Source organism: Poeciliopsis prolifica, unplaced genomic scaffold (genome assembly GCF_027474105.1).
Source record: "Poeciliopsis prolifica strain line A6 unplaced genomic scaffold, Auburn_PproV2 SCAFFOLD006, whole genome shotgun sequence".
Lineage (NCBI taxonomy): Eukaryota > Metazoa > Chordata > Actinopteri > Cyprinodontiformes > Poeciliidae > Poeciliopsis > Poeciliopsis prolifica.
In genome coordinates, this window is record NW_026562381.1 from 17,096,420 (window position 1) to 17,113,640 (window position 17,221).

At 37.7% G+C, this 17,221-nt stretch overlaps 1 protein-coding gene across 1 annotated transcript in view; it reads left to right on the forward strand.

Annotated features, from left to right (window-relative positions):
• The window catches only part of LOC129360392 (teneurin-3-like), a 179,510-nt gene that overhangs the window by 75,918 nt on the left and 86,371 nt on the right, over window positions 1-17,221 (forward strand). Inside the window, 1 exon segment of the mRNA XM_055030568.1 lies at window positions 8,970-9,208. Within this exon segment, the coding sequence (XP_054886543.1) occupies window positions 8,970-9,208 (239 nt within the window).

Below are 17,221 nucleotides of genomic sequence, written 5' to 3' on the forward strand. Positions count from 1 at the left end.
AAGAGTCTATAGCTTAACGAGAATCTAGGTAAGCGGATTTTGTCTTATATCACAATCTGCTGTGCAAGATTCTATTTAGTATCTCAGCCAAGTTGTTTCTCCTGAAATATTAGATATATCTCTCCTAATCAGCAAGCTTAAAATATCTTGGCTAATGAAGTGCGGAGCATGGCGCTCTGATTGAGAAATAGTCTCGACTAGATGGATTCCAGCCCAATATTTCCTGCCAAGGGGTTCGCACCCTTTCGTGATGGTAAACTTTGGCTGGAGCAGCACAAAGTCTCATCTTCTTAAGATCTGATGGAATCAGCTGGGATGTGTGGTGACAGTTTTGCTTTTCCAGGAAGATACTGTAATTGAATACTAACCATCCAGTGACCTTGAGCTGTCTTAGCTGTATCGACAAAACAATATGTACACACCTATCATCAGCCGAGGCATAAATCACTATCACCATGGTGGACTCTAAATCAAGTGCTTGTCAGTGGGTGGGAACCGAGGGCTGCTGCGAACCAACAGGGCCAAAAGGGAAGACCCGGTTCAGAACATAATTACAGATGTCATGAAAACCACCAGGTTGGGAAATGTAAACAGAAGCTCAAGAATGTACTCATTAGGCTGCCCTCAGGGGGGTTGGGGCAGCAAAGTCCAGGCAACAGCATCTGTGTAGAGGATAGCTGCAGGTACCTTGGGGAGGTGAATCTCATTTCGGTCTCCAAGAGTGACACAGACTTTATTTCTCATGCAGCTCTGCAGACCTGCTCATGTGTGCACACAGTAAATTATTCCTTACAAGGGATTTGATTAAAAAAGTGTCAAGAATGAATCACAATGTTATGATCTTGCCTAATATATTTTCTGTGATATGACGACCCCTTTGAAAATAAAACACTCATTTGACAGCTTTAACTACTTTTACAGCAATTAGCAGTAATGAAATATGTGTGTAACCTCCCCGAGAAGTGTTGGTCTTCAAAGCCCGAGTGCGCTAATTTGACTTGGTACCAGCTAGCTTTCAGTGTTCTTTGAAAGAGTGAGAAATTCTGCACTGTTAAACCACTGATCATTATTTTATGGTGATTGATAAAAGTCACTAATCTTGCTGCTAGGCAGCTTCTAACATAAATGTGGCTTATTTTCTCTCTAGAGGTACACCCAACAGTTCAGGAAAGGTCGAACAAAACAAATATCAACTTCCACACATGCGTCTAACAGGGATTTAAGGATAAAAGCAGGTTACCACTAGAGACAATATCAGGTTCACAAGAGTAAGAATGCAGCTGTTTAGCAAAACGTCTTATTCTTTTCATCAATCTCCAGCCATATCTTAAAGAATCTGTAATGAGTGTACTCTTCTGTACATTTCGGTTCTCTTGTTTACCTCCTTTGGAAAGGTCTTGAGACAAATAAAGCATTGGAAAAGCTCCTTTTTATTTTTTCACAAATAAAGCTTTAATGAATTTCAAGCTGTGTTTTAAACAATCTCTATGAGGGATGTCACAGTGTAAAATTTTATTATGATGATTATTGTGTGCAGACTCATCACAGTTATTAATATCCACACAGTTTTGTTAAAATGGGTTTAAATATGCAAAAAGGATTATTAGACAATGACGTTATGATAAGAGTGCCAATATTTTCATTTTCATGTTTCAGTGAGAAAAAAAATCAACAATAAAAACAATTCAATATCTTCTATTTATGCAAAATTGTGATCTAAATTATTTAAATTGGTGAGTGTACTACAATAAAGACTTAATTGTTGGAAATAATAGCTGTTGTGCATTCTGCTTGTTTCTTATAAGAATACAGCTAAAACTGCTTAACACACATTGTATCCAAGCAATCAATTGTGAAGACAATATTGTACATATCAGACACATGTTCAATATAATGTGCAGCTCAAGACAAACTGTTGTGAATTTTAAACTTGAGAAGTTGAAATCTAGATTCCTTAAAAGTTTGAAATGCTGCTTAAATTCAACTCAGACAAGCTAACAGCCAATTGAGGCCAAACAGCTGATAAATCATTTCTGTCATCTTTTTTATTCATGTATTTACAGATTCTTTTGCAGATTTCTCAAGATGGTATACAAACAACTGAAAGGTGCTAGTTAGGTCAACCATACAGTGAACTAAGGAACTAAAGTTTGAAACATGAACCCATCGGGAAGAAAATAAATTACTTATTTTCATATCAGGAGCTTAAAAAAAGGATCAAAATGGGTCAAAAAGCATGATCTGAATCCCATTCTGAGAGAAACTGCATAGTGTTACGTTAATGAGAAATATAATTGTGTCTACGTATGCCAATCTACAGTCCTACTTTCTGAAATAAACTTGATATAATTCCATGAAATGAATCTAAATTATGTTTTGTCTTTTTATTTTGAAACCAGTGAATCTGAGAAGTAACATTAGGCTGAGCAGCGATTCTGCTTGATATTGCCAACCACTGAGGAGACATTCAGATGTAAAAAAGGAAGGAGCACTTTTAATTCACCCTGCAGGTTTCTCTTACTCACCACTCAGCTTCACCAAAATAGTTTTTTGTGATGTTTTCAATTAGATATTCCATTGAATGTCTTTGTATAATGAAGTGCCATGCCTTTGTCTGTCTCCCCAGAGACCAATGCACATACGGGGCAATTACTCTCCAGCAATACTTAATCCTTTGTTTTTAAATAGTTTATATGAGTGGGAGTGAAATTCGTATTTTTAATGCCATTATCTTGTAAGAGAGAAGCTCCAGAGTCTATGTGCTGCACTGAATAAATTAAGGTGTGCATCTGCTGCTACATTTGAATGTCCTTTGGAGCTCACTTCAACATTTTCTGCTCCTAAATTCAATGAGATTCAAATATGTCCGTCGTTATGATATTTCAGAATCAGTTCTTGAAGGCCTTGTGAGCTGCATGCTGCCGCTATAAATGTACTGTCAATCCTCATTGGATTCATGTGTCAAAGGAGTCCTTCGGTGAAATGAAATTATGTCTCTGCTCTAAAATCATCGCACGCCACAGTGTCCCACAGACAGTTCATTTTCCTGATGGAGAATGTGCTGGGATTGTTCTCGAGGGTGAGAAAGAATGGGAGTGGTAATTCAAGTACGTGGGATTTGCTCTGTGTCTGTGCGTATGTGTGGACATAAGTGTGTGGTACGCACATGTAAATCATGACTCAGTCACGCTCCACATAAGAGGGGGGAATTGAACTTTTTTTTCCTGCAGTGTATGTCCACTCACTGTGTCATGATTGCACCAGGACCGATTAGTCATGTGTGAGATACCAGCCAACTGGGCCTCTGGAGCCGAGAGGAGCTCAAAGTGTTTGCTGGTTAACGGCCAATGTGGATGGTAGAGCAGACAAAGTAGTAATCCTCAAGATGTAGTTTTTTTGTATGTGTTTGCCTTCTTATTTATTTCTGCCAACATCTTTAGTGCCAAGCAAACACGTCTCTGCCACTTTCTGAGTTCTGTGACATTTTCTATTTATTTTAGTCAGCTCAAGAAACTGTTACTGCTGCTGTTGACACTGCATATCGTCTACAGATATAAATTATTTAGCTACAATTTGAAACAGTATAAAGATTTTTAGAACTCAGTGTGGGGTAATATAAATAATTGTTCATGTAAACAGTTATTACACATTATAGTGCACAACCGCTGTCTCTAAAAATTTCTCCAAATTAGACTCCCAAGTTTAACTAATAATAGTCAAGATGCAAAACATCATGAGCATTGATAGATACATGCTGGCAAATGTTAGTGGGTAGATTTCATTAGGCAGCAAGTGAGAATGTTGTCGAAAAAGTTTTTGTTTGTGAAGCAAGAAAAACAGGCAACTGTAAAGATTTGAGCGAGAACGAGAAGGAGCCAGATTCTGATGGGAAGAGCATAGAGGCAAAGCATTTTCTCCACAACTTTGGTTGTTTTGCAACGTACTCAGTCTGCATAGGTCAGACTACCACAAGAAGTCCGAAGAATGAACAGTGTACATGTTGAAATACATCGTACTTTGTAGCTTGTTGTCAAACACATGCTCGCCATTGTATGGAGTCAAAAGCACCAACCAAAGGGAAGAGAGCACCAGGACTGAACCACAGAGCAGTGGACGAAGGTGGCTTTTATCGATCCAGTGGAGCATCTGTGGGATGTGCTGGACAAACAAGTCCAACCCATGGAGGCTCAAGCCCCCAGCTCACAGGATTCAGAGGATCTGTGACTGACATCTGGACATCAGGTTCCCCAGGACACGTTTAGTGGAGTCCATGCATTCACATGTATGGAGCAAATAGAGCAACTAATCTCCCATTTTTAAACTTTTCTTGCTCTTTCACGTTTGGACCCCAAAAATCTGATCATTTGCTGCAGCCATAAAGTATGTCCATTTTTAATAAATAAAATTCATCACTGTACAATAAGGTTCCCCTTGTCAATGGCTAATAAATAATTTATATCTATATTTTATTTAATTTGAAACCACTTTATGAATCAGTTTTTATAATACATTAATTGACAGTATTCAGATAGACGGCAAGCTGCACAGACCAACTGGTCTGCAGCAGGAAGATGAGAACCCACTCAAATGCCATGCATTCTGGGTCTGCTGCAATAAAGCTTCTCAGCATTTGAAGAACCAGGATCCCAAAAGCTGATTTCCAGTTAAACTTATAAACTTTTATATAAACACTTTTAAATGAGCATGTGAAAAAAAAGGAATAGCTGTGAAAACCAAGACTGTTGGGTGCAGCACATGCAATAAATCAATCTGTTTTTTGAGGTGTTGATGGGGTTGTGATTGCTCCATTTTATAACACAATCAAGCATTTTTGCATGACTCAATGGATTGGGGTAGTTTAGGTAGGTGGTCATAATGATATGCCCAATTACAGTTTGTGCACAACAGCTGAACAGTTGTTCTGTCAAACACAATCAGAATTATTAAAAATGATAAAACCCCACCTGCAAATAATCTGAGGCCCCTGTAGTAGCAATCTAGGGTTGCCCCCCGCTGCTTCCATTGGGCAGGATGACACTGAAGAAAAATCTCATGGTGCAGAGCTAGCAGCAGCATCATAGCACCTGCTAGCAGACCCCCTGTCAACAGGGCAGGTGGTGCTTTGATGAGGAGACCACTGTGACAGCGAGTGTGAAAACAAGGCACTGCAATGTCAAATTACATCTGTGGTCATTTTTTAAGGCCATATTTAAAGCAACCTGATTATTCCAGCTCTCACCTTGGATTTCTAGGGCTAACTCAGAGCGCTGGTGAACATGCAGATTACACATTCTGAAGCGCTCCATCCTCATTGTTTCTTATGTGCTCTCTCGTCCCTACAGCTGTAGCTTAGCCATGGACACATCCACCCACTCCGTGTTTAGTCTTTTGTCCTCTTTGAGCATGTTTTAAATGTCAACACGATGACAAGCAATGTTGTGAGTGCAGAGGAGAGCAGGCCGGCTGCCGCCTTTGTGTTTCAGGCTCCTCAATGGGACAGACAGGCGTGCACACCAACACGCCGCCATCTCACCGATACTCAGGCATTCATTCTCAGCCTCACACTCTCCTCATTGTCTCTCTTCCTTCTCTCTCTCTTGCGCTCACAACACACCACTGGCAGGATTAGCATAGTAATGTGCCATGTTGCATCACACTGACTGGAATCAATTACAGCCGGTCATCCAGTGTCTATAGCAGAAGACATTTACACTAGTCTGCTGTTTGTTAATCATGTCCAACAGGAGTTTATCTTTAGACCCCTTCAGTCTGCATTTTAGAAAGAAAAGACAGAGGGGTAACATGAAAGCCATCAACATGGGAATTACTTTAAATGTCAAGTGTAATAAATGTCCAAAAAAGGAATTTGTCTCAGATGCTGGAGCATAAAGATTTTCTCTCATTCACTGGTGTTCTGGTATGAACACCCAGAAGTCGTTTTCAACAGTGTATATTTTCTGGATGCAACTTTTTACATGTCTGCTGTGTCCGTAGTATCTTGTAGTGCCTTGCAAAAATATTCCTACCATCTGATCTATTGCCCATTTTATCATATTTAAACCACAAACGTGGGATTTTCAGCTTCAAAATCAAACTATTTTTTGGTCTATTATCTGAAATTCCAATAAAATATAATAAAGTTTGTGGCAGAAACATAGAAAAACAAGAACTTTTTGGCTAGTATGAATATGTGTGATATTTCTGTATGGTATTATGTTGTTTTTTGTGTGTTTCTTAAGTTCATCTGCTTTAGAATTGAAGGCCATAAGAGAATAATATATTCATAGCATAGCTTAAATAAGATTGTGCACAGATTTCACTGCATCTGTTTGCAGGCAACACTGTTTCCACACTATCTACCCAGAATGCATTAGGTATGCACCTTCCTTAGATAGAGTACAGTTTCTTCTTGCACACGTGTGCACGAATCCACGAGTCTGTCGAGCTCATCAGATTGCATCTACTTACACTTAACTCCCCAGACAGCAGGGTCTATTTGCCTGTGTGTCTGACTGCACGTCTGCCGCCGCCAACGTCGGGCAAGTTTTGACCTCATTTCTTACCGAACTTCATATTACGGAGTCTGGTGCTGCAGCTACAGCACGGATTGTTCTAGAATGAGTAATCATTACTTTTCCTGGTTGCAGAAGCAGGCTGCATTGTCATTCCATCTATGTGGCATCGTAACCTTTAAATGGAATCCCTGTCTGATCATAACGGCACGTGTCAGTCAGGGGCGTCAAAGAGCTCATCTGACATTTGTTCTTTTAGTCAAGAATTGATCAGAACAGATTTTACCTCAGAGGGAACCTCACAGGAGACAAACAGCGGCTGAAATATCAGCAGCAGCACCGAAATGTGAGCATGTAGAAACAACACACTCCACTCGACGTAGGAACCTTTATGAAGAAAATCCTTTTGCATTGAAGTGTTTTGATGACAGAACCAGAGCACTTTAGTGGAATTGCAAAAAATTTCTGCTTTCTGCATTAGATTTTCCAATCAGTTTGCCAGATTTCAAGCTCTTTAGTAAAGAATCACAGCCTTTACAAAGATTACATAGATACTTCACAAATGCTGCACAAATAATTGATGAGCAAACAGGCCTTTTCAATATAATGGTAAATTTGAATTTGGAGTTACCCTGGCAACCTCTTCTCTCGGGATCTGTACAGACATAAAACCCTTTAACCACCAAAGTGAGGAGAAATGTTATAGGACAATTAATAGTACAGAAAAATGAAGATGTTAGTGGAGCAAAGCAAGTTTCAGAAACTTTCAGTATATCATGTTAATTGGTCTGACTAGGTTTTTATATGAATATAGTTTAATTCTTGGTTTTCCTGTTTTTTCTTCAAAAAAGATCTTTGTGGTTTTTTTCATTAGACTCTTAAAAATTTATTTTGTCACCAACATCTATTTTTTGAGACAGGTTCTGCAATCTGTGTTGAATATGCTCGTAATAATCATTGTTATATTTGCAGGAAACGACGGTGGCAGCATCATGTTTTGAGGGATTTTTCTGCAGGAGGGACTTTACTAAAGTTTGATGAGACCGTCTTGTAACATCTCACAAAATTAGTGATTAGAGTTGAAAAGGTGTGTGAGAGGAAAGTAGTTTGCAGGACTGACCCATTTACAGAAAGGTGTGTCTGGAAGAACGGGTTAAATTTACTGCAAACAAAATGTTTGACCCAACTTTAAAAAACAAATTCCAACCAAAGGCTAAAAAACTTTATGTGAACTTGTGATGCTGGATAACAAGCAATGTAAATAAAAAATAAAAAAGTTGGATTATTTGGCTCACACCAACTAACATAAGACATCAGGAATATTCTGTTTAAAGGGAGAGAAAGAAAGAAAAATTAAATGTACTTTTATGCAGTGGAAATGTAAGTACCATGTCTGAACTATATATGATTACTTAAGTAGATTCTGAAACTTGTGACCTCTCTACATTTTGAAGGACAATGTTGAGCTCCAGCCCAAAATGTTCCAGTTGAACAGGCAGAACCGTGATGGAGCCAGAGAGGCACCCTTAGGTGGAATGTGTGCAAGAGAGCATGTGAAGTGTTCATGCAGAGCAGCCTCTCCTGAAGAATAAAATCACCTTAAACAATCCATTCATGATTATGTTTTAGGGGGTTTTATTCTAAAAAAGGCACGCCAGTTCTTTTGTTTGCTGGCTTTTACTTTTAGAGGATTTTGTTTTGCACTAATGATAAATTCTGTTTCTCTGTTCCTTTCTTTTAAACTCACACAAGCAATTTGATTACCTGCAAAAGAACAGTGTGGTGTTCATTTAAACCTTTTGTTTGGAGCTTCTAATTATTTCAGATATAAAAACAATACAAAAAAATCAAGTGTGAAATTGTATATTTGTTAAGAATTTGGTTAAATAAAAAGGAAAAAGCAATATAATAATACAGCTGCAGACTGATATAATGTCTGCAAACCGTGGTCAATTTGTTCAATTTCCCTGGCTGTCCCCATAAGCCGGAAGGCATTTGGGTATTAATCTCTAAGTAGTGGCAAGTGTGGCAACAAGACTTAATTCATTTACTTAAGAGCTTTTCACTTGGGGTTTAAAAGTTAATAAGACGATCACTCTGTGGTGTATTTGATTAAACCCTGTTAATTACCCCAGGTATAATGGGCTATTAGCAAAGGCCTGGTTGTAAAAGGGCAAAAGTGAGATTATTGTTTTTATGAGGTACTTTTGGTCCACCTTTCTCAGTGTCAGGATAAGATTGGATATTAGATTAACGCTGAGATCCTCCTGCAGAGCTGCTCATGTTGGAGTCTTTGAGTGATGTTAAATATGTTCCAGTTAATCACTTTTATTAAGATTTTAGCTGCTTAAACTGATTTGCAACTCATTTAAGCTATTAGGATTTGAGTTAATGCTAGAGAGCAACCAGCTTTTAAATTCATAAGATGATAATCTTCATTTTCATTTTTTGTTTCAGGCACTTTCTATTTAAAACGGGGACAGGAACCACACCGTTCTTTGGCGCCACAGCTCCCGGTTACACCATGGCAACAGGAACCGTTTACTCCACGCCTGCACGCCCTTTGCCCAGAAACACTCTGTCCAGGGGGGCTTTCAAGTTCAAGAAGTCACCTAAACACTGTTCCTGGAAATGTACTGCTCTGGTCGCCGTGGCCGTGGCTGCAGTGCTCTCCATCATTCTCTGCTACTGCATAGGTAAGGCTCAGAGGAGATTGCAGCAGCTGTAACGTTTGGTAAATGTTTAAATTTGGTTGCACTGCACGCATGGGAAAGTTTCAGGAAATGTATTTGCTTCCAAGAATCTGACAGCTATTAAAACATCTTTAAAAGGAAAAAAAAAAAATCTGAAGGTTTTCCTCCCAAAACTTGAACTGAGTGTGAAGCAGAGTTTTGCTTTAGTCTCAGTCACGGACGCACATCAGAGTCCGTTTTCTTCTACTGGATTTAGTATTTAATGCAAAAGTATATACACCCCTTAAACATTCTTCACACTTGTAATTTCTGAAAAGTGTGGAATTGTATTTTTTTATAATTATAGTGGGGAAAAAATATTTAATGAGAGTTGTGACAGTCACTGATTGGGATTGTTATATTTACAAATTGAATGTTTTTTTTTCCACTGTTGGCTCAGGGAGAGCATTGATTGATATCAAAATATTAGAAAATATGACTGAATATAATCACTGTGTCCTTTAGCAGAATGATTGCAAGCACTTAATGTAACTGGTGTGATGAAGTATCCTATTCGACAATGAGTAAGATGTAATTTAGAGCAGCTTTTGTGTTTTCAGGGTTTTAAATGCAGAGATAAATGTGTTGGGAAAAAAAGAAAAAAAATCATTATAAAATAGCATTTTTCTACGATTAAGGGCTGAAATTTACAATGTTAGAATAAAACATTTCCTGACATGAAAAATTCATAGATGTATAAGAATAATAAAGTCAGACATTTGCAAGTAAAAAACGACAGAAATCAATAAAAGTTTACATTGTAAATTTTTGAGATGCACATCTGGATCATTTTCAAAGGGTGTTTTTTAAAATCAGATTTCCAATGTCTGAAAATATACTAGTTTAGATTTTACACATTTGTGCCTTTTATTATAATATAAGATATGTTTATTAGGGAATTTATGGCTTTGATAATATCAGGCCTACAATTTCTGAGCTTTTTGACAGAAATGATGTACATTGGCCCTGGTGCTCTGCCGTAACGCCCCTCTTTAGTTCGCAGTTGAGCTGATTCTATTTACAGATGATGGATTGAAGTTTGTGGTTGCAACATAACAAAACGAGGTATAAATTGCCTTGCAGGGCATTGTTGGTACAGTTTTTGTATCAATTCATAAACAGACTCCTACTAACTACAATCTTTCACAATCAGAACCCAGTCAACTGTTTCAAATCTGTTTATTTGGAAGAATCAACAAAAAGCCACACACATTCAGCTGCAGCTCAGAGTTTTTGAGGACCTAGTGACGAGATGCACTTCTACCTGTCACATAAGTTTATGCAACCAGTATATCTTTCTGTGCCAGAGGCACTGAATTTCAGATTTAGGTGGGGGAATATTATCTGCTCTGGCATTGAACAATTGTCTTCCGGTCAAATGGAACAAATGATTGACATGCCGCTGGGAGTGAATGGAGATGGCATTCCTCCTCCTTGCTGTTCTGCAGCAATTGCAGATGTCGAGATATGATTCAGAGGAGTTTATCTGACCAAGCCTTCAGTCAGATATGCAGACAATGCTTCAGTAATAAAAAAAAAATGTTGTTGCTTTTCTATTTGACAGGAAGCTGTGCATCATCCAGTGTTTGTGATCAAACACTTCGCAGAACAATGCCCCGTTTATGTCCACCTGAGTTTACATTAAACAACCATCTCTGAAGTTCAAACAGGATTGTTTGAGGGAGTTTTTTAACCAAATTTGTACAAAAGGAGAAGCAGCTTCCAGAACATGGAATGTAAAGAAGAGATTGGTCCACAAAGTCTTTGTTCTACAAGAACTAAAACTGTCCTATGTGGTGAAACAGGAAACTCTTTTATCTCTGTTAGGAGGACAAGATACTCTCCCTCCACTCTCCCTCCTTGGGGCATTATTTCTTACACGAAAGCGTTTTTCTTTTTTTGCTGTTTTTATAGCATATGTCAAAGCTGACTTCTTGGTAACCTTTGGAATCTTGACCACAGCAATAAACCTGTTACAGATTCATCTTCCCTTATGCCCTCCCTTGTCATCCAAGCCCTTAATCCTTCCACTGTGGCTTTCTGCCTGAGCGGATATATAATATTCATCCAGCTTGGAGGCAAAGGAAATGTGACACCGTTGTATAAAGAGAAATATAGCGATGTTGGAGAGATCCTATATAACCAGTGTTTTATTGCTGAACAGAGAGGGGAAGTGCTCCCTTGGAGGAGAGGTCATAAATGTGCTACATCAGTATCGATATTCATAATCCCTTCATTGACTTAACTGGTTTGTTACTTTGTGTGGTTCACACTGTGATACAATGTCTAATGTGCTCAGCTTACTGAGGGGAAACCTAACTTCTCCAACTGCTCTGCTATATTTATTCAGTCACAACATTTTTATTCTTAATCTCATAAATCTCTGCAGAGCTTTTGGGGTTTCTTTGTATTTATTCATTTAGATACCTGAGTCTTTTTCTTCATAATGTGAGATCAGAGCAATAAATGCATTTCATTAATGTAAAGTCTTACAATAAAGATGCTGGAATTAAGTTAACATATATGATTTAAATACGTGAAAGCATTCAATAATGTTTCATATGAAAAATCAACATCAGTAATATTACTACCCATCCATTCATTTTTATTATTATTAACTAGAGTTATAGTTTTATAATTACCCTCAGAGCAATTATGTCAACTGTTGTTTTAAAAATGCTTCAACTCTTTAGATTTATTCTTCTGTACATTTTTCTAAAATGGTTTGAAAAGTTTCTGGATCCTGTGACAAAATCCTTCCTTAATAAGCTATTCTAAATAAAATACATTTAATGTTGTTTTAGATGTTTTTACTAGTGATGGTGCCATTTCTGTAATGCAGTTCCCAATATTTTTTATGCTGCCTGGCAAACATATGAGATGCTAATATCAGCAGGGCAATCCTGGGCATTCTGACTCACTGGAGTATTTTGGAGAATGCTTTAAGAACTGTGGGTGAATATTAAACGAAATAAATACAATAATGTATTTATCTTCTCACTGATTGCAGTGTTTCTAGAGGAAGATTAATTTTCCATTAGATTAAATGTGGTAGAAACCTGGTGTGTATTTAATGTGATCATTATTATGTCTGAAAACCTTCAACTCTTTCTAACAGAGTTGAAGGTAAACATATAATACAACTAACATGTAATATAGACTTTTACTTTATTTATGAAGGTTCAAGCTGTAATCATGGAGACAAAACCTCACTTTTCTCTCTCCCATAATTTAGAAACCATTTTGGACTTAAGTGTTCCTGAACTGGGCTCATTTAGTTTTGGGAATTTCATGTTTATGTTTGAGTGTTTTTAACAGATTCACTCTTGTTTCTTTTGCCTCAAGGTGTCTGAGGATGTTTGCACAACTTCTCATATCTTGCATTCACCACCTGGCGCCATGACTGAAATAGTGACAATGTGCACTCATATTTTAATACTCCCCCACTGTCGGCTCACTCAGCCTCATTATTAAAATGATAAGCTCCACGACAAATAAATACACAGCTGCATTTGTCATTTGCCAAAATGGCCCATGTTTGAAGTCAATGGCAACACACCAACTTATTTGCTTTGTGTTTTTATTTATGTAAAAAACTAAAATCTTCATAAGAAGAGCTGCATTAAAAATTTGGAGACTGGCTAATCGAGCGCAACAGCTCCTGCAATTCAAATGAGGCAAACCTGCTGAGGTGAGTTTTTCCCATTACTGCAACTTGGCTGAACTGGAAGAATTTCAACAATTGTTCTGATAAAAGACGGGCCAATCAGAACCGACTTCAGTTCCACTGTGCAGAAACAACGCAGAGAGATTGTGTGAAAACGAGAGAAAGATGACCTCCTCCTCTACCTCATTCATTCGAGTGCCTATCTTTTCCCTTACAAATGTTAAAGATACTCATTTTCAAGTAATGTAACAGAAGCTATGGCTTGTAATGCTGTGCTTACATGGCTGAAACGTCCTTAAACAGGATGGTGCAGAAACCTCCTGTGAGATAAAAACATCACAACTTCTAATTCTTCTTGAACAGAAATAAAGAGAATTTAATCTTTGCTTCATTTACCACAGAATCCAAAATTAAACCCTTGGTTAGGTTTGTAGAAGGAATTTTTTCCAGCTGGGAATGATGGAGAAACTGTCTGGAGAGCAGCAACCTCTCAGCCACGAGCTGCTCTGCTTGTTTCTAAGAATCCCCTGAAGGCATTTGTAGCTGGCTTCTAGTATAAATAATATTTACCTCCATGATCCAGAGCTGTTGAGCTCCAAGTTGTTGTTGTCACTCTGACTTAGATGCCTCTTTTCTCTCTTATAAATGCATAAAAGTTACATGCATTAGAGGTTATTACTCTGTACCAGAGAATCTGAATATGACTCTGATCTGAAGCCAGGTCACACAGACCCACTCTGTTTCTATGGCACACTTTGCAGAGGTTTGAACTAAATAACATATGTCTATTACAATAATGTATATAATTTTACAAATACTTGGCTACAAAAATCTTCAGTAACTGAGGTCCAGCTTGGACAGGTACCCAGTCCATTACAGGACGACACAGAGACTCACAGGAATGAACAAAAACCCAAAGTCAGTTTTAAAGACATCAGTAAACCCAACACCCGTGATAGAAAGCTAAACTAAACAAAGAGAATCTGCAACCTTTCTAGTTCACAGAGTCATTTTCACCCTCAACTCAGTAGAAAGGCTCATTTATGACATTTGGGGGAAAAAAAAGATATATTGGAATTTAACAAGTTTGTTTTCTGTTCAAATTAAGGACAAACATAAAACTTTTGCAAAAAGAGGAGGAATACATTTTCTTTAAGTGATGCTGTTTTTATAGAAAACATAGCAAAAGCAATAGTTTCCAACATAATAAAAAACATTTGTCTAAAAGTCATAATTTTAAGATACTGTAATTCTATTATGAAAATGTAATTTTGTTAACTGCTAAACTTTACATATGTTAACATCTGTATTTAGATGGCTGTTAATCAATTTAAGTGAATGGTTTTAAGACCCATCATTATGGAGATTTTCAAGCTGCACAACTTTAGACCAAAGTGTCAGACATTTACTGTGTTGTTACATGGAAAGAAAAAATAAAACATTGAGATACTGTGTTTACTTTCTTTGTTGCTCTGAGTAAAGAAAACCATTTTATTTGTTGAGGCATGGAAAGTAATTAATTTGGAAAAACACTCATTATGCTTCATATTTATTAATTAGAGCAGCTTAGGGTCACTAATAAACAGTTGTAGGCATGAAGTACCACTTGTACATTGTAAACAGAATTAACAAATTGGATTTGTTGTTCTGGACCTTTGACCTTTGATCCTAAAAATGTGATTTTATCACAAAGTATGAATTAGTTTTTATGGTGAAAACAGAATTTGTTGCCTCAGCACAGGAAAGGCGTGGTGGATGTCAGAGCTCAAACAAGCATGGAGCAAACTTATAAATTCGAGCTCTCCGTCATCGTCGACATTGATGTTCCACCAGGGCACATTTTGACATCAGCGATTAGAAGCCTGCTTTTTCAGCCTTCTTGCTTTGGAAGAGAATCGCTCCTGGCCTATAAATATTAATTGAGCTGGTCTACGTTGTGTAGAAATAACTTATGTAAATTTATAAATTGAGGGCTATTCACCTCAAAGCAATTTGTTGATGAGGTAAGTGGAGAACCAAGCCAGAGTGCATTGAGAGCAGCTCTCTGCAGTTCTGTCGCCTCTGATACACAATTTCCTTTCTCATGGAAGCTTTTTGACACAATGAGACAGATGTGCAGAGAACAGAACCACTTTCCTTATTACGTTGAATTGATTTGGGGTCCAGAGTAAAAACGCAGCGCAGGAAATGTCCTTTCAGACAGAGAAACTTGTATCCAGCCTCATTTGTTCATTCTTACGTTTCTTTAGGTTAAATGTTGTCATGTTCATTTTAAACATGGCAGCCTCACCACCTCAGGGACAGCAGTTTGGTACAGGTGTTATAGCCGAAAGAAAAAAAAGTTTTTAGGCAACTTAAAGGTTAAAGCAGTGCATTAAATGTGAAAATGATTGGTGGAAATGTTTCTCATGTAAGGCTGTAGCTCCTTGTGTGAGTGCAGTAATTGTCCTGCAGCATTTCCCTTAACAAAGCTGATTTTGTTTTTGCCTCTTAAATGCATTTCTTGTGTCACTTCAAGGCATTTTCAAAGAAAGGAAAATGCTACTCTTTTTTTCTTCAAGTGATGTACCAGTATCAGTCGTTTTTTGTTTTTTTTTCCAGAGTTGGTGCAGTCTTTTTTTTTTAGACTGAAGTTCTACCTTACACTCAAGCTTCATCTCCACAGCTGATGCTTTCAGATCTGATTAAGAGGCTGTTCTACCTCAGTGAGAGCCATGAACATGTTGATCCAAGAACTGGATGCTCTGTCCAATGGGTGGCATTTATCTGGAGCTGCAGGTCCCATCTGTGCAGGTTTTTGAGAGCTGATGGATTAAATGTAACGAAAGATTTCCAGGAGAGGAAAACTTGAGGAGGTCTCAGTAAGGCGGCAAAATATAGGAAAGAATTACTGTGTAATTCAGGCTTGAAGACATTCGGTTACATTTTACTGCTTTCAGTGGGACGTCACGTCTTGCCTGTGTTGATGTATTTCATTTAAATTAAAATGTTGGGTATTTTCAAAAGCTTTCTTCAGAATAACTTTGAACCAAGACAACAATTCCAACATTTATATTTGTTCAAGAGTGTTTATTAAAATGAAGACATGAAATGTCGGGGAGTGTTTTCATTCATAGTTTCTCATATTCTTCACAACTGTAATCTTTTGCCTGTAATCCCTGTCTGTGTACGCTGCTCCAAAGTATTTTCAGATTTTGTGGGGCTACAATCTCAGACATCAGTGTGTATTACTGGGATTCTGTTTGATAGACTAAGAAATGTGTGCATAATCACAAAGGGAATGAGTCTCTGTACAAATAAATAGTTATGTGCTGTTAACTGCTCAGCCCCCTTTGATCTGATACTCCTAAATAAAATCCACTGCAGCCAACTTTCTTCAATAGATTTTACATGGCAGACCAACACAGAATGATGAAAAATGACCCATTGATTCTAACATTTTTTACAAATAAAATCTAAAACATGTAGCATGCATTTGACACTAGCCCCTTTTAAGCTAACAATGTTGTTTTCACCAAATAGTCAAGTAGACATAGATCGATTAAAGATCGATCCTCTGGCTTCGTTTTCACACTGCACTGTCAAACTAATCAAACCCTCTGAGAAACATGTTCCCCTCCTCGCCTGCGGGGGCACTGCATCAAGAACCACTGAAGAAAACAACACAAAAACCTCTGAAAAGGACACTGAGTGCACCTTCCTTCTTCACAAAGTGTAAACAAAAAATAGAGTGACATTAGATTTTAGTAATTGTAAGATTTATCTCTAATGAATGATCACGAGCCATTTCTTCCACAAGTGCTGTTTGTTTTGGATGTATTTAAATGAACGCTGCCAAAAAAGGATAGCTCAATAAATTGGTAATTTGTGGAACAATTTCATTGAAGGAAAGTTACAAGAAATCTTGTAACCTCAAGAAAGCTGACGAACCTTTACGCATCAGAATTGAAAACTCCACTGTTGATTTTGTGTCGATACATTTATATAGGATGAGAAGAGCAAGAAAAAAGTCATGGCAGAAAATCTTCCATTTGTTGTTTTGTTCATTTATGACAACTTGAACCTGCAGTCAGTTGGGAATATTCCAGTTCCAGTCACCTGATTAGAACATTAGATAAAGTCACCAGAATAATCTGTGTCTAACTGAAATTTATCGAAGGCTTTTGAACTTAGGAATTACCAAAATGTATCAATGCTTCCTGTCTCCTCTTTTATTCACAAGGCTGACCGCAGTTCTTCCCAAGTTTCCAGTGCATACTCTAAATGTTTCCTGCATTATTTTGCAAGTTTCAGTTCTCTGACTAAGATCA